The sequence below is a fragment of the Diaporthe batatas genome (assembly GCF_019321695.1).
Source record: "Diaporthe batatas strain CRI 302-4 chromosome Unknown Contig00001, whole genome shotgun sequence".
NCBI lineage: Eukaryota > Fungi > Ascomycota > Sordariomycetes > Diaporthales > Diaporthaceae > Diaporthe > Diaporthe batatas.
In genome coordinates, this window is record NW_025408548.1 from 3,030,699 (window position 1) to 3,056,172 (window position 25,474).

Sequence of the window (25,474 nt, forward strand, 5' to 3'; positions counted from 1 at the left end):
CGCTTCAAATCCGCGAGTAACACGTAGAGTAGTTCAAAGAGACCTTGGTGCTGATGTCCTCCTTCGGGCCCGGGTCTATGCCCTTAAGCACCTCGATGCAGTGGTCGGTGTGATGGTACTCGAGCAGCCGACCGGGCACCCCCATACTAGTGTTGCGCAGTATCCTCGTCATCATTTTCCAAATGAACTGGCAGTGGTCTAGTGGTGAAGTTAGTCCTGCTATGGGTCCTAAAGTGTTGTATCCTAGAACATTCCAAAACATGAAAGACGGGGGTCTGTAAAAGGTGTGAAAAGTGATGCTTACAGTCATGATAGTCCCACGAGAGCCACATGGCCTCCTCGATGCCCAGCGCAGCGCGGTCCTGTGAGATCTTCTCGCCGCCGACGCCGCCCCGCTCCCGCCACCACTCCGACTCGCGCTCCCGGTAGGCGACCTGGATCTCGTGATCGTAGCACGGCTCGGGCACCCACGAGTACAGAACCAGGTCAAACTTGCAGCCCAGGTCGCGCGCCTCCCTTGGCGACGAGCCGCAGTTGGGCCCGTTCTCCCTCGGCTCCTCGCCCAGCTTCAGTGGGATGTCCAGCTGCCAGTTGTGGTAGAGGGTGGTGGGCCTAATGGCGGCCATCCTGACGCTGGCTGTTATACTGAGGACGACGAGTGAGAAGGCTACGCCGGCGAACATGCAGCATAGTGTGTACAGGATGTCGAATCGCCTTGAGGCAGGCTTGATGATTGGCCGTCTGGTCTCATCGCTCTCGAAAGAGGAAGAGTTGTCCTTGTAGGCCAGGAGCCCTTCCTCGACAAAGTCGTCATCTTTCATTGAAGCCATGTCGAATGGGCTGATGTTTCTGCCGTGGTTCGTGAGTATGCTATGTCTCAAGTTGTTCGGGGTATTGTGTTTGCAGTTCCAATGCATACCAGATGACCTAGACCGCGTTTGGGGAGGAGGCTCACACTGGCCGGGACAGTAGGCGTGACTAAAAGATCCCCTTGAAGTGAAATAGATACAAGGTGGTTCCAGCAAAGAACGTGATGGCGACTTGCTTGACGGGTGCGCTCTTTTCACGTATCCTATATCTTGTAAATGGTGTCTCCATCCCGGAATCTTACTCCTCCCAAGTCACGCCGTTACGCTTCCATCTCAGGCCGCGTGATCCGTACATCAGTTCATATTCCCTTCCAGAAAAGTCCTGATTGACTCGGATCAACGCGAGCCCAGAAGTCTGTTGATGTTTTCCGTCAAGTCCGAGAAAACACCTGAGCATGTCGGTCGAGCCCACTTACACAAACCCGAATCTAGAACCGATGGCGCTAACGGACTTGTTCCGTCTGAGAACCGACGGCGCTACTGTGTAACGACGGCTTGGCAGCGTGGTCGATTCCCCCATCAGAGGAATTCCGAATGCGCCTTGTCATGCGGCTGGGTGGGGCGGGGGGCTGTCCGGAGTCGGCCTCATTAGGACGGGACTTGCCGCCGGCCGGTGATAATGAGTGCGGCCGAATATGGGACTGAATGAAAGTCGACGATTCCGTTGTCCTCTGCACCCTTGCAACTCGTGGCGACACCACTATGCTCTTTGCTGCCTTGGTTTACTGCCGTGTAATGTGGCCACTGCCCAGGCCGTATTCAAGTACCATCAAACAGGCTTTGTGGAAATTTTGTGGAATGAGAACACGAGTCACCGTTAAGGTAGCAAAGTCCACGAGCAGCGTCCAGTGCTTCGATCTGATGCTCTATATTCATAGGATGGCGGTGGACATTACAGAAAATTACTGAACATGTTGAAAGCATTTTGCGATAGACATGCTGTGCTGTGCTGTGCTGCCAAGTGTCTCTACTAGTAGTCCATAGCCCCAAATGACCGACTCTTGGGAATTTCCACCCGTAGAACTTGCTCAACCTTTAGCAGGTCATGAGCTCAACCGTGATCTTCGTCAACAAGTCATCCATATCTCCTTGCTGCATCTGAACGTAACCACAGTGCATCGTGTGGTGGTAGTCAGCCAGCTTGTTCTCGATCTTGGTACCCCTCTCCATCGCCCGATGCATCTTGCGCCACTGGTAAGAGCAGTGCGTCTTGTGGTACCTGAGCGACGTATAATACTCGTTGCCCTTTCCGACGCGGTACTGCAACTCCTCCTCGACCAGCTCTTGTGTTCCCTCTCTGTCTGCAAAATACCTCCACGGCCCCTGGGCTCGGAAGTCCTCGGTGAGCTCCTGATCGATGCACGCAGGCGGCAGCCAGGCTGCTGCCAGCAAATCCCAATGGCAACTCAATGCCTGAGCTTCCTCAAGGGTGCTTCCACAGGTGGCCACGTTGTCGTTATCATCTGACTCTGGATGAGAGGAGTGCTCAGAGCTGCTGGATGGGCCCAGGTGCTCGAAGAGATGCGAGTCCGAGCCGCCATGTGCTGGGTGAACGGAGTGGTCGTCGTGGGAGTGGTCGTATGCTGCCATTTGGATTGCTTGGTCTTGAATCCGGGCTGGCCACCAGATGATGCCGACGATGCACACCGCCGTCAACCCAGTAACAACAATTCCCAAGATCAGAGATCGGGTCCTAGTCCCCCGAGAAACACTCTGGCCCTTATCTTCCCGTGAGAATCCATCAGGTGACTCCTCATCCCTGACTCCAACCTTCTCATAACTTCGCTCAGGCTTCCACTTCTGCATGACGAGCTGCTTGAGAAGGGGGAAGGATGTGTTTGCCTCCGACATATGGTAGTTGAATGTTGTGAAGTATGTTCTGTCCTTGTGTTAGCCACGCAATTCCAATACATGTTCGAAGCAGGAGCTCACCTTCATCAACGAGGGGGGGGGTGGGGTAAATCGTGAAGGAACATTGAATGACAGGTTTCTTGGGCCTCAACGGGCTTTGTCAATACTTGTAACTTAATTCTGGCTACTTCTGGTACAACAAGGCTCCAATCACATTGATAAAGCTGGCATCAACCAGAACGTGCCGTAGCGTCCGAGGGCCATTACGGATCTGCGAAAAGTGGGTTTCATCAAACCCGCGCGAAGAGTTCCGAGTCCCACTCTCGATTGAGATATTACATGGATCTGACCGCGTTTACTGCATTACCGAATCCAGAAACCCGCTGGAGTTGCAGGTGTTTTGAAATCCGAGCGTACCCAGGTAGGATTTCCGAGCTGATGTGGGGGGTGCTGCAAGTTGGTTCCGAGAGCGATGTACACATACAGACAGACAGCTACGGTTGACGCCCCGCGAAGCGACAGTGGAAGGATGTGGGACCAAGCTGACGTGGTGCACAAGCAACAAGCAAAAGACACATTTCGGAATATCAGATTTGGGACCAAGTAGGCCGCAATACTCTTGATTCGGTGAATACTGGTGCTCTGGAGTTGATTTCCACTGCCAGTTTGATTTACAATTCGAGACGGCACAAAACACACACTAAGCAGCGTCTGCCTGTCTTCTCCTGCGCATATCAAAATTTGGTCGCAGTTTACTCACCAGAATACGGTCTCTTTCTCTCGGATGACGTTGCTTTTGGACACCTCGCCCTTTAGAGGGATGAGGAAGATATTGTTCTTTCTAGCCCTTACAGGGGGCCTTGGAGGGTAGGTGAGCCTCTTGCTGCTCTTCCACAGCCTGTCTACTTACGAAGGAAAATGTAGTCTGCAAGGCGTGTTCTCAGTTCAAACGGCCATGGGTTCAGTAAGTCTGTTCATGTAATATTCTTCTCACCAACCCGACGTAACCCTAACTGTAACAAAAAGCCGTACCTCATGTCACTGGGATTCAGCAAACCGGTGATCCCCTTCGTCTGGCTTGCCGGACCGCTTGCCGGCGTGGTTGGGCAACCATATTTTGGTCTGTGCAGCGACCAATGCCGAATCCGCTGGGGTAGACGAAAGGCGTTCATTGCGGGAGGCGCCTTGGTCATCTTAATTTCCCTGCCTGCGCTGGCGTGGACGGAAGAAATTGTACACACGCTTGCGTGGATTGCCAGTGAACGGCTTGACTATCATGTCCTACAAACGACAATCAAAACAAACGCTGCTATTCTTATATGGGTCTTGAACTTCGCCATCCAGCCTCTTCAATGTGGGCTTCGCGCTCTCATTGTCGAGACTTGCCCCCCGGAGAAGATGGACACAGCCAACGCGTGGGCTAGTCGTATGATCAGCATAGGAAGCCTTCTAGGCTATGGTTCCGGATTCGTGGACCTCTCGCAACTGATGCATATTGGAGGTGGTCATGCACAATTCAAGGCCCTTGCCGTGTTGGCAACTTGCGGCTTGGCCGTCACGGTCTTTGTGTGCTGCTGTACGATCCGGGAACGAGATCCAAATGAGGATGGGCCACCGAGCAGAGAACTAAGAAGCACGATCGGCAAGTTCAAGCACATATACGGTAGCATTTCCAAGATACCGCCACAGGTTGCCATGATCTGCAAGGTACAGCTCTGTTCTTGGCTCGGGTGGTTCTCGTTCATGTACTACATCACAACGTAAGCTCTATTCTCAGCCTTGATCTTCCTAGGCATAACCACTGACTTGTCGATTTTACCCGATTATAGATACATCGGTGAAATATGTAAGCACCTCTTGCGCTTCCAATCTTCTAGTTGCCTATACTTACAAGAAACAGATTTGCGCGATATCCATCCTGTGGACATCACCGCCCAAAAGAAAGCAAACCAACACGGCTCGCTCGCACTGCTGCTGTTCGCCTTTTCTCAGCTTCTTGCCAGTATCATAGCCCCCTATCTCATCGCTAAGCCAGAGAACGACCTGCAGTCAATCCCAAGCACTCTTGTCGCGCGGACGACAGCCCTGCCTCGATTCCTAGCCCGGCAACTCAGTACCACCTGGTCATCTCTGTGTAGCCTCTGGATACTCTCCCACGCCATATTCGCAACCTGCATGTTCAGCACGCTCCTGATCAGCCGCAGCGTCTTCGGCGCCACCGTTATTGTTGCCTTTGTAGGCATAAGCGCGGCGCTCTCACAGATTGTTCCCTTCACCCTCATCAGCCTCATACTCTCGCGGCACCACGAGCAGCCCATCTACCGCGCCCCTTCCTCGGACGCTGCACATGAGATCACAACAGAAAAGTTTACAGCCAACTACGAGATCCAGCCCGGTATCGTCATGGGCATCCATAACATGTCCATCGCAGCCCCACAGCTGATTGCGGCGCTGGGGAGCAGCGCCATTTTCTTCCTGCTCGGGACTGATGGCCAAAGTGGGGACGAAAGCAGGAGCACAGCCTGGGTTTTGCGAGCGGGAGGCCTGGCGGCCATCGCAGCTATTTGGATGACTCTCAAATTGCGGAAAGGAAGTTGAGGATCAACTAAAATGGGCCTACCGTCGAAATGTTACCGAACTCTAGTAGAAGAGAGCCCATAGCCAAGTCGAACCATGAGTTGATTCCTGACATTCATTAGAGTTGAGAATCTCAATAGACTTGCATTGACTGGTGCTTGAGAGAATGTGTGCACTTTTCAACGTTTCGAGCCCTCGGTCCTCCAGACAAGATCACATTACCTGGGTATGCATGATATTTACATGGGGCTCTCGCAATATCCCGATAACATAAGTGCTGGGACAAGTGCCCAGGCTTCCTTGCTAGCTGATATCCACTTTCAGTCTTTACCATCAAAGCATATTGCATGTGACTGCTTAAGCAGAAGTTTTGGTCAAGGTGCCCTAGTGATTCCACCTCAACTCGCTGTCTCTACTCACCGCAGGACCTTCTTCCACACCCTAGCTTCCATGCTACAGCAGCCAGGTCGGGAGGGTCTGAGAGTGTGAACATTCGTCCATCCCTTCACAATATTACAGAGATTCAATAGCTCAAGTGATACTCTACCAAGGGTTCCAATATACCGTCAGAAAACCAAAGGTAGCACTCAAGCATGAGGTTCGAATTGCTATCATGTTGTACTACTGTCACTCAATCGTTTGTCTTTTTGCCATGCATCCACTGTATGAAGGCGACAGATACGTTTTATGTGCATGGGGATTAAAAACGAAACCACCTGCCACGCATCACCGCCTAGCCGCCAGCGCTTTACACGAGCTTGAAGTCGGACAAGACCAAATTTCACAATTTAAGGTATCGCAAGAGTCCAAGTCCATCAACTGTATTCACATGAATCTCATAAAATCCATTGTCATCATCGCTATGTATTCCGATAAGAAACACAGCATTCACAGTCTCTCTCTGTTCGCCTCCTTTATACTCTCTAAAACCCGGCACCTGGCTCAACCTATCTTGAAAACTGTGAATTCGTCGCTACCCAAGCCAATACCCAGGGCCAGCAGACGAGTCCGGAAGCACTCCTTGGAAGCAGCTATGCAGCTGATAGCAGTGCTCCTCTAGTAGTCGGCGGTGGCGACGTTCCTCTTGTCAGAGGTGGCCACGTTCCTCTTCTCTGAAGTAGCAACGTTCCTGGCCTCAACATCGCTAGTGGCGACATTGCGGCCATCGACGACGTTCCTCTTCTCAGAGGTGGCGACGTTCCTCTTCTCAGAGGTGGCGACGTTCCTCTTGTCAGAGGTGGCGACGTTCCTCTTCTCAGAGGTGGCGACGTTGCGCTTGTCGGACGTGGCGACGTTCCTCTTGTCAGAGGTGGCGACGTTCCTCTTGTCGGAAGTAGCCACATTGCGGGCCTCGACATCAGATGTGGCTACGTTGCGAGCCTCGACATCGCTGGTTGCGACATTGCGTGTTTCCACATCGCTAGTAGCGACATTTCGGGCCTCGACGTCGCTTGTGGCCACATTCCGCTTCTCAGAGGTGGCCACGTTCCTCTTGTCAGAGGTCGCGACGTTCCTCTTCTCAGAGGTGGCGACGTTGCGCTTGTCGGACGTGGCGACGTTGCGAGCCTCGACATCACTGGTGGCCACGTTCCTCTTGTCAGAGGTCGCGACGTTGCGCTTGTCGGACGTGGCGACGTTGCGAGCCTCGACATCACTGGTGGCCACGTTCCTCTTCTCAGAGGTCGCGACGTTGCGAGCCTCAACATCACTGGTAGCAACGTTCCTCTTGTCTGAAGTAGCCACATTGCGGGCCTCGACATCGGAGGTGGCGACGTTTCGGGCCTCGACATCGCTAGTAGCAACATTACGCTTCTCAGAGGTGGCGACATTGCGCTTGTCGGATGTGGCCACGTTGCGAGCCTCGACATCACTGGTAGCAACATTGCGCTTGTCGGATGTGGCGACATTACGGGCCTCAACATCGCTGGTAGCCTGTGTACTGTTTAGAATCCATTTGCCTTGATAACTTGGGAAAACAGAACGAAGGGGGTCAAGTGCTATAGACTTACCACATTGCGCTTGATCAGGGGCAAGACGTTAGGAGAAGCGATAAAGCGCTTCGCCGGGAGGCCGTCACTGGTGGAGATGTCTCCAGACGTGGCCACATTCCTCTTCTCAGTGGGAAGGGAGTGGCCAAAGCTAGCGGCCAAGGTCGCGTAGGCAACAACGGAGTTGAACTTCATGTTGGCGGTGGCTGAGTTGTTGCAAAAGATGTCGGGGAGAGCGTAGGTGGCCGAGTGGACTGTAGTTCTTGAATGATTGAATGGCTATTGAGAAGGCAGTAACAAGACTGGTGCTTGTCCTTTATGTTATACTGGTCCGTCATTTCTTGTCTGTGTCCAAGTCTTTGGATAAAGGCATTGTATCCTACTGGCTGAGCAATCACGGCCAGGAAGCCGGGAGCACGCACGCACATTACCGAGCTGCCTCAACGGTTGGCAGTCCACATGATTCCGGATAGCAGAGGCTGCGGATAGCAATCACCTGGGCACCAGAATGGAGCATAGCCTTGCGCACACGCCGAATGAGAGGCCATCTTCAGGTTCGGATTGAGCTTTGGAACCAGTACATTGATCTTTGCGAGAAGATGCTTGGCGAAGTGCTTTCAAACGTTCATCTCATTCGCCCTTGAGCTCGGAACAGTGATTGCACGAAGGATTCGATATTAACCATGTTGCGATTCCGAAGAATGTTGTAGTGGAGAAGGCTGTAGTTGGACCGTGCCTGGTATCCATTTCGGAATTTCCTACACGGAAGTCGTATATCACTTGCATACAGCTCGGATAGAAGCTTCGCGGAACAAGCATTGGACCGAGTTTGCCAATTTTCTGGCGATCCATTGAGAATGCAGCTCGGCCGATGTCGGTGACAGCGTTGGTTGGATGGATCTGGAACAAGTCCGAGGGATCAGCATTGTTGCGTCGATGGTGGGTCATGAGGGTTCGAAAGAACTCTGGGCAGAGCCGGGGATCGAATCCGCGATACGATGTGGTGTACATTAGTTGTGTTGTTGTTTGGCCAGGACGGATACGACGCGGACATGTGCGGGGTCAGTCCCCAGTTCTCTGCGTGAGCCCCATACCGGTAGGGCCGCCGCAGGAGGTTTACAGGGTACTTGTGTACAAGGGTAGCGCGGGATGTGACAAGGCGGGCCGCTGTGCCTCACCTAGCGCGAACCAATAGCAGCCTCGTTGGTCGCTTGTGATAGCAAATCCATCTTCCTTACAGCCTAGCAGTGTGTAATATTCCACATCGGGGAAAGTGGGAGGACAGGAAAACAGGTACCTAGGTAGGGTGATTGGGCATCCACATTTTGTAGAGCGGAGGGCGTGGTGGTCGTCCCTGGGTTTGAAAACATTCTGAGTCCTGAGCCGCTCTGCCGTCACCGAGTCACCACACACTTCTAAGTTATTTCTGTATTACAGCCATCTTTTACTCGTACGCAGGCTGGTCACGCATGTAGACTAGAATCACGTCCACAGCATACACTCGCTGGTTCGCTCGACCTCGACCTCTACTACCTCCTCCTCCAGTTGTACAGACCAGCGCATATTCTGAGGCCCATCATGGCTCCCACAACACAGTCTACCGACCTTGCCACGCCCAGTCGCAATTCCAATGCCATTGACAGTGCTGCTGCCAACAACATCCCAGAACCCGAATGGAGGGCTGAAAAAGATGAAAAACATGCCTACGACATTTCCACCTCGACGAGCAAGAGCAGGGACGAATCCACCCTGATGACCCTGCCAGGGCCAGTTGAGCATGGGCAGCCCCCATCCGACATCGAGAGCGACGGAAGTGCAACCAAGGTGGTGCCAGGTCCTCCGCCGGATGGAGGTCTCCAGGCCTGGCTGCAAGTCCTCATTGCTCACCTGGTCATATTCAACACCTGGGGCTACATCAATTCGTTTGGCGTGTTCCAGACGTACTACCTCAGCACCCTGGACCAGTCCCCCTCACAGATCTCATGGATTGGCTCGGTCCAGGTCTTCCTGCTCTTCTTCATCGGAACCGTTTCAGGCCGCGCAACCGACGCTGGCTACTTCCGTCACACCTTTGTCATCGGAACCGTCCTCGTCATCCTCGGCATCTTCATGACCTCGATATGTACCGAGTACTGGCAGCTTTTCCTTGCCCAGGGCATCTGCACCGGTATTGGGAACGGTCTCCTGTTCTGCCCCACGCTGGCCATCCTGCCTACCTACTTCAATAAGAAGAGGGCTATGGCTGTCGGACTTGCTGCCTCGGGGACCACCACGGGTGGCATGATCATTCCTGGCATCTTCGAGGCGCTCCTACCCCGCGTGGGATTCGGATGGACCCTCCGCGTGCTCGGTTTTATCACCCTGGTCTTCCAGGTGCTCTGCTTCGTCCTGTCGCGGACTCGGGTTCCGCCCAGAACCGTCGGGCCCCTGGTGGAGTTCTCAGCCTTCACGGAGTTGCCCTACCTATTCTTCACCATCGGCGTCTTCTTCTGCTTCTGGGGTATATATCCCGCCTACTACTATATTGGCGAGTACGCAAGCAGTATTACCGGTTTCTCCCAGGCAGATTCCATCAACCTCCTCATCATCATGAACGGCATCGGCATCGTTGGTCGGCTGCTACCCCCTTACCTGTCTGACAGGTGGACTGGCCCAACCAACATGATGATCCCCTTCGTCGTGCTGTCCGCCGTGTCGCTGTACTGCTGGGCAGCCATCTACACCGCAGGCGGGCTCTGGGCATTCTCTTGCATCTATGGGCTCTTCAGCTCTGGCGTCAATAGTCTGTTCCCTACTGCCCTGTCCGCGCTGACTACAGACATGACAAAGATGGGGGTGCGCATGGGCATGGTCTACACAGTCATCAGCTTTGCGACGCTAACTGGCACGCCCATCGCGGGCGCCCTGATCAGCACTAACGGTGGCCACTACCTAAGTATGGAGATGTTTGCTGCCTCGCTTCTGATGATCGGAGGCCTCTTTCTGGTGGCCGCCAGGATATCAAGAACAGGGTTGAAGCTGAAGGCGAGGATGTAGATTTGTATATATTGCTTGGCCTATGCATGATTCAGTATGTATGTACGATTCTGGACCTTAGACACCACTGGTATAGTAATATGCGTGAGATAATGAACGGAACATGTCTAGTGTATATAGATGATGGAGAAGGCACATCAATTCTTCCTCTCCGTGGACTGAGCAAGAGTTGGTACGTAGAAGATGCTCACAAGGTCACTGGCCCACATGCTGAGAGAAACGCAAGTAGAGTGACTCTCGAGTCTTTCTCACAAAACACTTCATAGCTTGCACTGCTGCTGAGCTAGCGCAATCAGCTCCATAATCTTGTTAAAGGCAATGTTGTGAGCCGTGTCCATGTTTGCAGCGGCCAGACGGCCGAGCCAGCCGCTTGCCATCCCGAGAAACACCATATTGCTCCGAAAGTCCTCCGACCGGTCCTTGCTGAAGACGTCGATGAGGAGCACACAGCAGGCCATGATCGGTACCTGCACAATCAGCCTGTGAGGTCCACAAGGTAAGAGGTCAGTCATCAGTGAGCCGTATAGGATATTCGATATTGAAAGCTTGACTTGGGGGTCTTGGGATCTCACCAGTCCGAGCACGTGGTGCTACTAGGCTCCAGCAGGTGCGCTTGGGAGAGCACTTCGCGTGCTGACTGCACGCATCGGTTGCCTCTGTGGTGGTTTCGGTCAGCTAATACACCCTCCGAGACTAGTTGGGGGCTATAGAAGAATGATAGGAATTCATACTTGTGGAATATGGTGACTAATAATTCGTGCCACCGCAAGAACAGCTCAACATTGTTCTCGGACCGAGCGCTCTGCATCGGCCCCCGGCCCAGCGCAGGGAATATTGGATCCGTCTGGCTCGGGCCACTCTGATCTTTCCAAGATTGAAGCAGGGTATCCAGAGAGTGGAACAAGTCCTGGACATCGTTTCGTAGTACTCTGGACTTTGTGATTCCGTACAGCTGTTTCACAACCATGGAACACAGCTTGGCGTGCTCACAGAAGTGAATAAAGGGGCTCGGTTCGTTGGTGTCAGATTCGGTAGGGTTTTGAGCCATCCGCGGCGAATAGTCAATCAAATCATCGTCGATAGACTGACCAGTTCATTAGTAGGATTCAGTGAGGCCAGGGTCGTCGGTAGGTCTTACTGAGAATCGCCCTAATCGCATTGCTAGGGGCTTTTCTAAAGAATAAACCACCCAGAATAATCGAAACAGGAGCTGGCTCTCGGGTTCCGAGACGGCCAGGGCTCGAACACTATTAATTCGATTTAACTTTAGTGTCAAGCAGTGTTGCACCGCTGTCGTTATTAGAGACAGGGCTAATTGGGCCGTCTGAAGGCCCCCGGCCTGAAGATAAATGGTCTGCGAATAATTAGCTCAAAAACTATGAATTGTCCGTGAAGCTCAGTTCTTACCATGGCAACAAGGGCCTGGACTGCAATAACTGAAGCTTGAGCTTGAGCTCCTGCTAAATGGCCATGGGCTCTCGAAGCTACCGCAAAGTAATGTCGGGCTTCTTGGTCAGCAAGCCTGGCATTATTTGTTCTGCGTTTCTGTACAAGTCTACAACCAAGCGCGAGGACTGCATTGATGAGAGGAACAGCAGGACTGTCCTCTGGAAGCTTGCCTGTGAGCAAAGCTTCTGTGGAAGATTTAAACTGGTCTTCACGCAGAAGTGGAAATCTCCTACGACGGTCAGCACGACAATCATGATGAGCATAAATATCGAGGACATACTGATAATATTGGTCAAAGTATGCTACAGTATTAGGGTTAGTGAACATTCGAAAGTAAAGATTTTAGAGGTAGCACATGCCGTCCACATATTCCTGAACGACGTGACGTTCGTAGCTGGGTTGGTGCAAAGCGGGTGCTGAACTGTCTTCATTCGATACGATCGGGAAGGGTGTAGCATCAAGCGCTTTGGCAGCAACTTCTTGCAATAGTGTACGAACAGAAGATTGATGCGGGCTTTCGGCGATATGGTGTAGGTTGGAACAGACAATGCTCGCTAGTGTTGATGATTCATCTGCAAACTCCAGTCAAACTTTCCCCAATTCACTCAAGCCACGGTTGGTTGGCAGTCTCACTAGCATATGTATCCTTTCCCTTTAGAAAAAATGTTAGAATCTTTTTGGTTGTAAATGAGCGCGGCGCACATCCTTTGGGGGAGGGTGGTCTGACCTCGTGAGTAACACCGGTTTCAGCTGAACCGGCTTTCAATGCCTGGTCTGCATATGGAAACAAGCTCTCTAGTGGTGGACTCAGTAGTTCCACGTATGAGTTTGGAAGGCTGATTTGACGTGGCCGGCGCTGGTTATGGTTGTCTGTTCGATCGTTCATCCAATCCATACTGTCTCCGAAGAGACTCATGTCCAGAGGCAGGACCCCATCCAGGTTGATGTCCTCAACTATTGAAATGGGGTAGCAAGGGAACCCGTAATCAAGCTCGTCTACGGTACTCCCCGCATTCGGGAACTGATAGTTTGCAGAGACATTTGTGACAGCGTCAGTACTTGAGACCGGAAGGGAGCATTGGCTGGATGGAGGAGATCCCACTGAACGATATGTCAGAATACATGAAAATAGATTGCCCGGAATTTAGATAAGATTGGTACTCACTCCTCGCGTCGTTGGCCGAGCCGTGCCTCCCTTTGGCATCCGAGTACAAACATCTTGCACCTTGTCTCTGCAATGTGCCAAAATGATCAGCTACCTGATTCGAAACCAATGGGGGAATCGCCATTTATTACCTCGCAGACAGAGCAGGTGGGCGTTTTACCATCACCTAATGAGTCAATAATTCTGTTTTGTTCGGGTATACACACATACGGGAATCAGCAAAAGAAGAATTCGGGCAGGAGCGAGCATACATCGGACTTTCCTTGCCTTGCAACTTCCACAGGCGCCTCTCCGCCTTACGATCTTTCGGTTCACCCGAGCCTGGTCTTTCTCCATGATTTATAAAGATCATGGACAAATAGAGTATTGGAAGGGCGGCTGCTTTAGGATAAGCTTGAAGAGAGATTTGTAAGGAAGTAGTGTTATCCTCAGTCTCCTGGAATAGAGACCTCAAGATTAACAATGACAGAGAGAGGGAGAGAATTTTGCAGCTCAAGCCGTCATGGAATTTCCAGACCGGCCTTTGTGAAATGGCGCCATCCTTTTCTGGAGACGAAGGATTCCTTGCGGCATAGTGCATCGATTGATAAGACACAAGGACATACAGCAACGAACTAGTTAATGGCCCCAGCGCTCACAGCAATGCAAGCTGCTGCATTCCCCCTATGTACCTAGGGTAACTCCGACCATTCATAGGACGTGTTACGGACACAAGACGTCGGGAATCGGTCGGCCAAGACCTAAGTATGGAGTCTTCGCTACAGCGGCACCTGAGGCACGGCGCCGTTCAGGAATGGTCCAACTAGGGAAGAGATCAACGAAGGAACAGACATCCCATGCAGGTCAACAGATTAGCCATAACAATTTCAAAAAACTTGAAAAAACTCCATCATCAATCCGGTTGCGGTGCCCCGTACTGACTCTACACCGCATCGGCACCTCTATGTGCCCAATTTGCTCCTCTCGCGAGACAAGAAGGATTCGAGTACAGTAGCGTAATGCCAACTTTCGGCCTTGGTACCCATAGATGTCGCCACGATTAGGGCGGCTAAACATACTGTCAGCTCCCGTTTTGGGAGACCGTGCCAGCTCAGGAGAGCAGGAGGGGTGTCGCCTCTCTGGCAGGGCGTTCGTTGATGGACTCGTTACGTACCTAGGTACCTAGGTACTTAGGTACTTAAGTACGTAGATAACGGCATTAAGAAATTAGCCGCTTGACACAATCGATTTAGTACAGTCTTTGCAAATCGCAGGTTCAGGTGGAGACTCTTGCACCTGTGCGCTTCTCCTGCCTGCCTGCCTGTCTTAAGCCAAGTACTCTGTGTAACAATGACCTCGGCTCTGACCCGAGCTTCGCACTCATGGTGCGAGTGCTACGGACTACGACAAATATAATTAGCCCTTGGCACTATGAAATTTGACCATTACTATGTTACTCACGTACGGAGTATATAGTATATGATAGGCTGGCACAAGTAGTTTGGCTGCCCTCTTGTTCGGGGATGACTGGTCATCCCGTGCCCAATGGCACTCGTTGGGTGGTGGAATGAAAATCCCCTCCAGGCTCATATGGCGCACTCGAACGGTGGCTCCGCGGCCGGAGACGCCCTCGGCGTTTCAATTTTGCACACGCCGGCTGCGGATCTCCATATTCTAAGCGGTGGCTACGGTACTATCCGCAGTCCTGCAGCTCCCACGTCTGACTTGCACCATTGATCACAGGATGAGACTGTATTTATCAGACAAGGGCTTGGCGGTTTGCGTTAACGACAAACAAACAGCCTGAGGCTCGGCCGGTTGCACTGCCCCTGGACCCGGGCCCCAGGGCCCCAGGACCCTGAGCCCCACAGATGGATCCTCCTGCGTACATATGTACGTAGGGGTGTACCCACACGAAGTACTTTTGTCTGAAGACACATTTGCCCGGCAACGGGAAACCAATTAGTGGAAAATCGACATGTGCTATACAGTAGACTACAGTCTAGTCAGAGGCTGCCCACTTGCCCACTTTACTCGACGCCACGAATCTTGGGCTCCACGTTCGATATTCACCCCTGTGTCTGGTTGCGCCGCTGCAACGTTGACTGCAGCCAAACACACCCTAAGAGAGAGCGTGTGGTTCAGCAAGGGGCAAATCAATGAAACTGAATCCACCCCGAACCTCAGGCCTGCCTCGCCGAGGTATATCGGACAAGCACATTCAAGATGGGCTGCCCAAAGGTCATGCTGGCCGCCCTGAGCTTTAATCGTTCGACCATTCGCCTTGCCGCCAATGTGACGTTGGTCAAAAAAACTTTCATAGTCTGAATGTGCTGAGACACAGCCTGTAGCTACATATAAGTTGCCAGGGCAGACCTGTTCTTGAAGGCTGGTATAAAATTCACAAGTAATTCTAATCGACAGAAAAGCAGGGTCCGCCGACACTGTATCCAGTCTAGAAGACAGGCCCTTCATCCCGGCCCGGTTCAGCCCCCCCGCCTCAGGGGCGCCCTTCTCCACGGCACTGACCCCCGCAAGGTCCAGCGGGAGGCGGATCGAGAGGGCCGCGCCGTAGCACAGCGCCACATCGCGGTTCCCCGGAATCTGAGATAGGGTACACTAGCTGCTGCTGCCCTGGCATGTCCTCACGCCTGAAGCCGCCGTTCTCGGCCAAAAGCTTGCCGTGTTCGCACGCATGGATTCAGATCCCTGACAGTTGCCCACTATCAGCTAGCCAACCATTGACGACGACGTGGATTTACATAGCTTAGCGTGGGAGGAGGTGCAATGACTCGAAACGGCTAGTGAGAAATGTCGTCTGCTGAGGTATCTGTACGAGGGTGCCCAAGATGTCGAGGCAAGACTGCAAGAGCCTTTATTATTGGTGCTGGATCTGGGCCGCTTGAGCTGACTACTGTGTAGTACGCTGCACTTTGCGGCTCAGCAGCGGTCTCGCGGACCAGTAGGCCAATGTGAATGCAACCCAAATCTGGCATTTGCTTGTTGTACAATCATTGCGGCGGATAAAGCGCATAACTCTGCGTTGGATACCTAGGTAATCTAGGAGTTGGAGTATGTCGACAGCTTTCTAAGTGAAGTTGTTTCTGCCTCGTCATTTCCGCCATCACACAGCGTCGAAATGCAGGCACAGCCATCCCATGTTACAAGGAGCTTAGAAGTCGTGCACCTTTGGTAGCGCGGGTAATACTTGGCTGTGATCTTAGCATTTTCCACACCGGCTTGGCTTTACACTGGCGCATATGGCTTCATTGCTTGTTTTTTTTTTGTGTGGGGGAAGATAGCTAGGTCACTGGGCTCCTCGGAGGCGCAGTAACCTTGGAACCCGTCGAGCACTGAGGTTCAGAATGTATTACAAGGTCACAACCTGAGGATTGGCGTGTCAAAAGTGAGTACACGTTTCCCTTGAATCTCCTATGTGGCAGCACTCGGCTTTGATACCGGCTGATTGATTAAGCCCATGCGAGTAACTACCTAAAGGATCATGTGACATAGGTACTGTAGTAACGTCTTGTGACATGGTTGACCTTTATTTACGTATATTTAATTGAATGCCTCTTGGGAATCGAATAAATTATATTCCAAGGTTAGTACTAGTAGTTCTTAAGTTGTAATTCAAGTTACTTGTTTGGGGTCCCAGACACCACCGCACGTTTGTTACAGAGGATAGAGATGTATCACTGAGCATTGCGTGCGCCAGAATCTGAAATGTTCTCCCGATCTGTGAGCCCCATTGTCGCAAGTCCACCGCGCAAGACTCCGTGGTCATTGGTAAGTATATAGACTGGCGTGCTCCACTCGTGCCCCGACTCTCCATATTGTGTTTCCTCAACCCACGCCTTGACACACACCGCCGTCTCACCAGCGTCTTGATCCGGAGCAAGACCACATGACACAATTTTCCCGTTCCAACCCATCGACTGGATCGGAGTCACCACCGCCACAGTGCCCACTCCGAACGCCTCGACCAGCTTCCCAGCCTCGGTCACCGCCGCCGGCTCGGGAATCGTGGCAACCCTCTCGCTGAAAGCCACCTTTCTCACAAATAAATGCCAATGATAGATTGCGCAAGCGAATAGGGAACGTGAGCTGGATTTAGACCGTCGTGAGAGCCACCAGCCGCTCTCATGCCAGAGTCAAGATCGAGTCTCGCGTCACGCCTTCAAGGATCGTCCCGTCGAGCTCCGGAGTCGCGAGCTCCATGCGGCCTGCGCCGTCGCGGAATGCCACAAAGACTTCCATGGCGCTAGCCTCGGGAGGCGCTCATCCTCGCCAAACAGCCACAGGTTCTGCTGCAACCCGCGCTTGGCGGCCTCCAGCTGGGGTAGGATACAGGGGGCATACTTGGAGCCGAGTTTCCTGTTGCCAGCGCCGCCAGGCTATGCTCTGATCGCCTCGCTTGTCGCCTCGAGGGAGACGGCTTTGAGACCTGTCGGGCAGTATCAATAGCCTAAATGGGTAGACAGGCGATGTAGCAGAGTAGCGCCGATTCTGAAGCGCCGATTCCGCAGGTGGGCTGAGTGCCGATGTAGGTGGTGTGCAAGTATAGCGAGGAGCCTCGTTCTCTTCTTGGTAATTACTCACTCTTGTGATTAGCACTAGCGTGTCAAGAAGCTTATCGTAGGTAGGACACCCACTGCGGATTGAAGCGATCTTCAAGCCGAACAAAGGTCTTTAGCAAAGCCACCAGCTACTCTGAATTAACCGTCAGCAACACCAGTCGGGCGGCCGATTTGTTCAGTCTTGCCATGTTCAAGTCGCACCGGAACATGCGGACTGTTCATCAGCCGCGCGGTACGCCTCCTGTCCTTCAAAGCATTCGATACCGTAGTGGAATACACACGTCGCAGGGTCGAGGCAAACATTCTGGTATGGCACCGTCTCGGGCGCTGCCCAGCCCTTCTGTGCCGTCCATTCCACATTGAGCAGGTGGTCTGTAAAGTTCCGGCCGAACACGAAGTCTTCTTCCGGAGACAGCGACCTGGGATTCGCCGCCCTCGTGATGTGCGATTTGGAGGCGTCAAGTTCGGCAAGGCGTAACTCAGACTGAACAGGGCTAGTGTCGAGCCATCGTGTCCGATGCGTATATCATGACATCGGCTGGGCGAGCGTTTCGCAGCAATCCTTGTCGGAAAGCCATAGCCATGACAAATGAATGAATAAAACGGTTAGTGACAATGGACATAATATTTGCTGAGGCAGAACTACTTTGCCTTTTTTCTTCTACCTTAAACCAACGGTTTATGAATAATAAAAGCGGCCGGAAAGTATTACTATGCGGAGGTACCTACAAGAAGTCTTTACCACTAAGGTATAGAAGGCTTTAATTCTAACAGCCTAGACTCCTTTTAATTCCCTCTTAAGTAAAAGGCTAAAAGACTTGTAATTATGTGAGACGTGACGGGTACTACAAGCTTCAATGTTATAGATGATAACTCGGGGGCTGAAATAAGAAGATTGGGGAGGACCACGGTTCCGAAAGAGAAAAAGAAAAGAAGTATTATGAGAAGAAAAAAGAACAAATACCTTTATGTTTTCGAAGTCCCCAGTCTCCCAATAATGTGGTCATAGACTGTACCGTGAAACATTGATGATCATTGAACTCGTCAATCTTTCGTTACATGGGATGCTTGTGGTATTCTAATGGAGCCCCTTCCCCGAGCAAACCCAATACATATGTATATAATCCGTTGATCCCTCGTATCTCTGGTCTCGTTAAAGCATTAATGGCAAGCGCGCCATCAATCGTTTCAAGGACTGAACTGGTCTGTAGCAACGATAGGCGAGGCACAAAAAGTCAATGTCACCTCCTCGACCGTCTTGATGAGCCCGTATCGGTCCTTCCCACCATGGCTAGCGACCGCAGAGACAGCGTATCGTCGTGCTCCTCGCTTGGAGCCCCACGTCTAAGATTGCGCAGGCTTTGGAGTCCGGCTCGGTCCATGCCCGGTCTTAACCCAATCTGAGCCTCTCGCACGGGACTTCCTGCTCTTGAGTGGTTCCTTGAGCGAGTTCTTGAATGCGCACCTGACCGTGAAGCGGCTCTGGCAGTACGACTCGGATGATCTGAAGTGCGAGGTGGGTGAGAAGTGTTGCTGCTGATTGACGGCTCCCAGTCTTCGCCTTCCTCCCTCCGGCCATCGCTGGAGCTTTCCTCGGCCGCTCTCTCCACTGTTCCTGGGTGCACAGGCTCAGGCTGAACGTGCTCGGGCGGCGCCTCCTCAGGTTGAGCTTCCTCGGATTGCACGTGTTCAGGCGGGGCATCTTCTGGAGGGTCGTTCACAGGGGCAACCTCGTCCGGGGCGAGCGCACCGCTCTCTGGGTGGGCCTCTCCTGTCTTGATAAGTGATGCCGTGCTGTTGCCCCATCCTCTGGTCCCAGCTGCCTCAGACTCGCTCCTCTTGCGCTCGCAGTAGTCACCCAAGGCATCCCGCAAAATCTGCCGCATGAATGCCTTGTTCACATTCTTGCGAATTCGGTCAAAGTACTTGACAACATCACCTACAACCATTACCTGGGCCTCGTGGTCCACCTCAACGACATCGGCATAATTAGCACGGGAGTCTTCCTTCACCTTGTGCCGGCCGCTGTGCAAGTTAATGCCAACGGGCGAGTAGGGGAGTGTCGGATGGCGCGCCTCGTGCTGGCTGGGTGTCTGCGGATCTGCGCTGTCGCGGTCGCGGTCCCTTTCTCCCTGGCCCGAGGCGTAGACATGTCCTTGCTGTAATGTGTCGATGCCCGGTTTCGCGAAGTTTCTTTTGCCGCCTACGGATATTGGTCTGATACGTGTCAGTAAGATGTGTATTTTTGAGTGCCGAAGTGGTCACTGTACGCACACGCAGGCGCAGTGCATGGGGAAGCTGTCGGAATGGCGAAGCACAATGAATCTGGTGTAACCGAGACACTTCCACTCGTATTCAAACTCTGGGCAGTCGGCCCAAAGAAACTCAAAGACCTGTTTGCTACCAGGTCAGTTACAGCCTGATGCTGTATAGGAGCCGCCAAATACACCATGGCACCACTCACATCGCCAATATGGAGCTTTGCACACGGACCGATCTGGTAGCCCTTTCGGACTTCTCAAAGGCACATTGCGTCAGCATCCACATCGGCTTGGCACAATGTCATGCCACTCACCTAGAGGGTGCAGGGAAGAAGACGACCGGTCCGTCGCTTCGTCCCCTCCATACCCCGAGTCACTGCCCACCACTGTTCGAGAATAATCGCTTTTCCCCATCCCTTGCGAGATAGTTATCAAGCAAGGGGAGAAAAGAGGGGAAAGCGAGGGGGGAATCGAGGAGGGAAGAAGAGCTCCAGTCAAATACAATCACCCGGGGAATCATGATTGCCTCAAATCTGGAACGGCCGCATGCAGGTCCCCATCCTGATGCAGTAGTTCAGACCCACAGTCAACATGCCCTGACGCAAATGCTGCCCAAGAATCGATTTCGAGGTGGCCGACAATCTAAACTGACAAGACATTGCGACTCGGCATCCGGTTTGCCCAAATTCACCATAACATCTCACCCTTCCTGCCTCCCAGCCGGAGCCCTCGGGCTGCAGCTCGTTGTCGTGGTGCACCACCTGGGCAAGCAAGGCCTGGAAGCGGCATCTCCACACCGAGTCATCGCCACCAATCGCCCAGCCACTTGACCCTGGAGCGTGCAGGTCAGCAGCCAACGACGATTTCGCGCGCGATTTGCGGCCCTCCCTTACTCCCTGCCCTCAGCCCGAGGGCATCTGGAAAGTCTGGCCGGTGCTTGGAATCAATGCGAAGCACCAAAGTGGGTCTGCCTCCACGTCAGAGTCCTCCACACCGCTTTGGGAGCAGAAGGAAGTTGGACTGCATGTTGGGCTTCAACACAGCCCTCCTCGTCACTTGCTCATCATTTTGAGAACAATCAGCTGGGTAGACCAGCCAACTCGTCCAACACATGCATGATGAAATAGCCCACGATACTCCCCATTCACCTGATCTCTCCGCAGGAGACGCCTGGCTTATCTGCAGCAAATGGATTCATCTTACCCGACAGCCTCATTTCTCAAACGAGTAAAATCACCTTCCGAGCATGGAACTTCGATGCATCAACCAGCATGCGCTGCTGCACGGTAACGCCAAAGCACAATACTCGCATGAACCCTTCCAAGCCTGCAAACACCCAGGCAAGAATGTTCACCTGTGGTTTGTCGCTTACCAGCTTCGTCACGGTCATTCGAACGCCACGTCGAAGTCCTTGGACCTTCAGTAGGGAAGTAGTCAGAAGTCCATGTGATATTTCCAGAAGATCAATCATATTCCACCCATAGCACCTGACTGGCATGGCCCCAGTCCTGTACATGGGCATCCACCCGCCACGTGCACCGGGACCAGCCGCTTTTTCGCGGGTCGTCGACCTTTCTTTGCCTGCCCAGGTGCGTCTAGAATTTCATGATGTCCATGCTGTCATGCGAGGTCTGTAAGAATGTCGCGCTTGCACAAATCCGTCAGACCTGCTATTCACGCTCTCTTCGAGGCTGTAACACTGGCATGGCGGGTTCTAGGACGGCAGTGATTCTAGGCTGCTTGACTAGGTATCTTGGTAAGCAGTTTCGTTCTTGATCCGTACGTAGGTACACATCCCGAAGGCGTACGGTCCCTCCAGGGCTTCACACAGTAGTGACTGCTCAAGAACCCAGTGTTTAAAAAAATGCCAACAACGGTCTAAGGCGGCCCTTGATATCAAGAATATATTTGGGCTGGGAGATACGAAGCATGACTTTGATAGCAAATCCCATGTCTTTTCAACGTCCCTTTGTCGCGGTCGACATCCTGTCAGGGCGTTTCGGAACGGTGGAATCTCGGTACAGAGGCCAGGAGCTATTCCAGCCCGTGATAATCTTACACCGCTGTTGGTATTGCTTTTTTCCCCTTTTCTTTAAATGCTGGTTCTTTGAGCGTTTACCGCCGTGTGAATGTACCGTACCTAGGTAGCCTTCGGGATGTGTACGGATTAAGAACGAAACTACTAGTCGAAGACTGTTGGTTCAAAGAATGAGCCAAGCTTATATGGATCGTTGGCTAGTTAACCCCATTTACACAGGCTGTCGGTAACGTGATGGTCCCTTGTGAGACCCGTGGACCGAATCCATCTTGGGGATATTTGCACCAGGATGCTTAGAACTGCCCTCGACCCAACGTCCAAGCAATCCTTGATACCAGAAACTCCTGACAGAATGGTCATAGACATCAAATCTTCTGGCGGCTAGGCTGAGGCGATAATGCCCATAAATAGACGCACTCTCACTGTCGGCCTCGGCTGCTACCTAGGTACCTAGGTAAGCAGCCGAGGTCAAGAACCTTGGAATACAGGAAGAAACATTAAGCCGCGAACCCGAAACACCACTCCCTCCGCCCTGAGGATCCCTATTTTGATGCATACTACGATTTATATCGTCGCACTACCCTGCAAAGGGTTCATTATCCTTTCACACACTACGTGTGCCTCAGTAATACTAGTCGAGCGATGCAATAGGTTGTTCCCCTCACCCAGTCAATAAATCCCTAGGTATCAGGCTCGGGAGCCACCCGGCGGTCCACTTACACAATGGTGGCATACAGGGATCAGCACCAGAGGACCATATTCCTACGCCCGAAAATTGGTCTTTGCCGCGGTTGTGCGCCGCCGGCGCTGCATCTACCTAGGTATTCAACTTGCAGGGTTCCTGGTCTCGAGTGGCCTCCTCGCTATCCAAAAACGTCCAGGCACCGGGTGAAGATGTTTTGCGGTGTCATCTCAGGCAAGAATCAAGATTGTTGGGGGTTGGAATACGTCAAGGGCTTACGTAGGGATGTTTTATATTGTCTGAGTGGGGACTCCCCCGACCATTCGTTTGATTATCTCCAGGCGCTCGGCTTGAAAAGTGGTGCCCCCACAATGGCCATGGAGTTCGGTTTGAGGAACACCGGGGTACGTGAGTTCATCCCGCATGCCGCTTGTGAATTTGTTATCAGATGAGGCCAGCGCTGGCGCCCTAGGAGGTCCACGTCTGATCCAGGTAACCCAGATGTTTCGAGCTGCCGCGTTGCCTGTCGGCCAATCATAGCTCTTTGTCTACCCTTCCAGACTCTTGTGATGGCCTGGAGACCTGTTGACAGGACCATCAAGCGGAAGGTGGACACGGGCATCAAGAAACAAGCGAGCCTTGGAGAAGGATATACCCTCAAGCCGGCCATGCTTGACCTTCAAATGTTCGGACCAGCCCGAGCCTCGTTACTCGATAAGTCGATAGTGGTCGCGCTTGGCGGGTGTTGGCGCAGACGAAGGTAGGCAAATACTGCTAGATTGAGGTTTGGGCTGTCTCGGAAGGTTTGCTAGTCTAAACCTTCCACCTCGCTTTTCGGTTCGAACTGCTGTTGTTTGTGGCAAGCTGCACCCAAGAGGCTGGGAACGAAGGAAAACTGGACGTGGGAGGTCGGCTGAAGTGGATGAAACAATGATCCCCAGCTTGGCTGTGTCTGAAAGTCTGGAGTGCGACCACACGGCTTCGGGCGAGCATCTTGGCATGGAGCTTTTGGCTTGCGTTGCCGAACTTCTGAGGTGCCTTGCTGCTTGGCAGCACGACGCCAAGTTCGTCGAGACAGTGCGTTCGGCAGAGATTCCCTCGATCTTCAACAATCTTTGGCCACATGAGGCCACACCGGGCAGGTATGTTTGGTCAAGCCGGCAATTTAGTAGCTGGGTATTTGTGGCTCACTAATGCCAAAGCCAGTTTGTGATGCAAGCGAGTTGGCATTGGCAAGGCAATTCTCGGACGAGGCCAGCCCGGTGGAAACGGCCACCATCAGAAGAAGAAAATGTCATGCAGATCCGGCGTTGAGGGCATTCATAGACACGGCTGATATCGTACCTTTACATTCTCCAATTTTTCTTTCTGTCTGTTGACTGTCCTTTGTACGTATCTTGGGCCGGGCCCGAGGAACAGGCTTGCCGTGCACGTTGGAAGAAGCCCGGCGCTCACCAAATTTCACGACACTAATAGCACGGATAAAACGACGATATTGATGACTGCGAAGACACACTAGACGACCACCACTCCGAGGGCTTCACAATGGAGGAGATTAATGCGTTTGTGCGGGCGGCCGCTTTGAACGTGCCTCCACCGCAAGTCCAGCCCGAGGACCTGTATGATAATATTCTACCAAGACAAGGCAAGGCCTTCGGGGGGCAAGCAACGTTTGCCACTTCTGGGAGGAGGATCACTTTGACTGCTGCAACGAGCCATTTCCCTGGAACAAGGAGACCTCAACCGACACAATCAGGCATCAACACACCGTCATCACGGCTGACAACCTTGACGACGAGCGTCCCACGGGCCGTTCCTACCGCACCACTCATACCACTTGCCCCCGTGCTGCCCACAACAGAGGTTGGCCTGGGGTCTTCGCCGTTGCCAACGATAGTACCAACACTCAGTCCAATTTCGAATCAACCAAGCCCAGTCCAACCAAGCCCGGTACCAAGTCGAGTCCCGAGCGAGCAAGAACAGGTCGGGGCACAAAGCCCATCGGCAGCTCCCGTGGTGGCTCCCGGAGGTGCTGACGCTGGTGTGATTGTTGGGGCGATCTTACTTGTACTAGGTACGTAGGCCTGCGGGATCGTACCAGAGTGGTAGCGCGGCGTACTAACAAACCACGAAGTGGGTATCGCTATACTAGCGGCCGCGTTCTTCTTCATCAAGAAGAAAGTCAACGGCGGAGACAAGCCGAAGGCCAGAGCCGAGTCATTCGACTTTGGACCTCCATCAAGGACCAACCCAAACCTCTCAAGGGCGGAGACGGCCGCCATGGCAGAACTGATGCGAATCGCCTACCGGGTGGAGAATGAAGGTGACGTGGAGCGAGGCGGAATGGGCGGTGATGGTGGTGGCGGCGCCGGCGTGTCCTATTACCCAGGTGTGCCTCCCAAGATGGCGCCCAACGGAGCGGGCGTGGTGGGTGTCGCCACAACACCGTACGAGGAGAGCCGACGGGCTGATAATGTGACCCGAATGCAGTCACTCGGCAGTGAATCCGTCGCCCAGCTCGGATTGAAGCACCCCGTGGGACGCTGGGTGCATGTTCAGAGACCTGGTGCTGTGGCAACGAGGACAAGTGCCTATGATGTTCCAGACATGCCTGTACCGAATACTTATCACCCTGACCGTTACTCGTCGTCGAATCCATACTCTGGGGTGGCTCGCTAGGATAGGGTGCTGGGGGCTGGTGTGTGGGGGACCGGGAATCGTTGAGCAGCGATCTTGAAGGGTGAACAAGGGCCGCTATGTGGTAACAGTTGCGGCGGGTTGATAACACCACGTCTCGAGCGACAAGTACCATTTATTACATTCACCCCAAATATTTCTCAGTGTTTGGCTCATTTGTAGCCGACTTTGACATGTTACCAACAATACTTCACATGAACACATCTAGTGCCAATTAGATAGTTATGTCTACATGACGCCTTCGAATCGAAGAAGTGGCGAAATTACCAAGAAGGTTTTGGCCAATATATCACCGTATAACT

General features: G+C 52.8%; 8 protein-coding genes across 8 annotated transcripts; 3 read left to right on the forward strand and 5 right to left on the reverse strand.

The window, feature by feature from the left end:
* Nucleotides 1-4: 4 nt before the first annotated feature.
* KVR01_000575 (uncharacterized protein) lies at nt 5-830 on the reverse strand (the record flags this gene model as incomplete). The annotated part of the gene is made up of 2 exons (XM_044794353.1): nt 5-198; nt 305-830. 2 exons carry the CDS (start codon nt 828-830, stop codon nt 5-7), a joined length of 720 nt encoding a protein of 239 aa, XP_044650524.1.
* Nucleotides 831-1,904: 1,074 nt separating this feature from the next.
* KVR01_001017 (uncharacterized protein) lies at nt 1,905-2,720 on the reverse strand (the record flags this gene model as incomplete). Its single annotated transcript, XM_044792829.1, has 1 exon — nt 1,905-2,720. One exon carries the CDS (start codon nt 2,718-2,720, stop codon nt 1,905-1,907), a length of 816 nt encoding a protein of 271 aa, XP_044650966.1.
* Nucleotides 2,721-3,755: 1,035 nt separating this feature from the next.
* KVR01_000708 (uncharacterized protein) lies at nt 3,756-5,318 on the forward strand (the record flags this gene model as incomplete). Its single annotated transcript, XM_044790671.1, has 3 exons — nt 3,756-4,480; nt 4,550-4,566; nt 4,621-5,318. 3 exons carry the CDS (start codon nt 3,756-3,758, stop codon nt 5,316-5,318), a joined length of 1,440 nt encoding a protein of 479 aa, XP_044650657.1.
* Nucleotides 5,319-6,353: 1,035 nt separating this feature from the next.
* On the reverse strand, nt 6,354-8,297 carry KVR01_000402 (uncharacterized protein; the record flags this gene model as incomplete). Its single annotated transcript, XM_044782242.1, has 2 exons — nt 7,307-8,297; nt 6,354-7,229 (listed from the first exon to the last, which is right to left on the reverse strand). The coding sequence occupies exons 1-2, from the start codon at nt 7,478-7,480 to the stop codon at nt 6,354-6,356; spliced, it is 1,050 nt and encodes a 349-aa protein (XP_044650351.1). The 5' UTR covers nt 7,481-8,297.
* A 566-nt stretch (nt 8,298-8,863) lies between these two features.
* Nucleotides 8,864-10,321, forward strand: KVR01_000898 (uncharacterized protein; the record flags this gene model as incomplete). The annotated part of the gene is made up of 1 exon (XM_044793484.1): nt 8,864-10,321. One exon carries the CDS (start codon nt 8,864-8,866, stop codon nt 10,319-10,321), a length of 1,458 nt encoding a protein of 485 aa, XP_044650847.1.
* A 260-nt stretch (nt 10,322-10,581) lies between these two features.
* Nucleotides 10,582-12,201, reverse strand: KVR01_000862 (uncharacterized protein; the record flags this gene model as incomplete). Its single annotated transcript, XM_044783986.1, has 6 exons — nt 10,582-10,801; nt 10,894-10,977; nt 11,086-11,405; nt 11,729-11,805; nt 12,051-12,072; nt 12,130-12,201. 6 exons carry the CDS (start codon nt 12,199-12,201, stop codon nt 10,582-10,584), a joined length of 795 nt encoding a protein of 264 aa, XP_044650811.1.
* A 6,307-nt stretch (nt 12,202-18,508) lies between these two features.
* KVR01_000009 (uncharacterized protein) lies at nt 18,509-20,394 on the reverse strand. Its single transcript, XM_044793041.1, has 4 exons — nt 20,070-20,394; nt 19,959-20,011; nt 19,769-19,887; nt 18,509-19,711 (listed from the first exon to the last, which is right to left on the reverse strand). The coding sequence occupies exons 1-4, from the start codon at nt 20,167-20,169 to the stop codon at nt 18,736-18,738; spliced, it is 1,248 nt and encodes a 415-aa protein (XP_044649958.1). The 5' UTR covers nt 20,170-20,394; the 3' UTR covers nt 18,509-18,735.
* Nucleotides 20,395-24,020: 3,626 nt separating this feature from the next.
* On the forward strand, nt 24,021-25,154 carry KVR01_000836 (uncharacterized protein; the record flags this gene model as incomplete). Its single annotated transcript, XM_044783655.1, has 3 exons — nt 24,021-24,062; nt 24,116-24,437; nt 24,610-25,154. 3 exons carry the CDS (start codon nt 24,021-24,023, stop codon nt 25,152-25,154), a joined length of 909 nt encoding a protein of 302 aa, XP_044650785.1.
* Between the last annotated feature and the right edge of the window lie 320 nt (nt 25,155-25,474).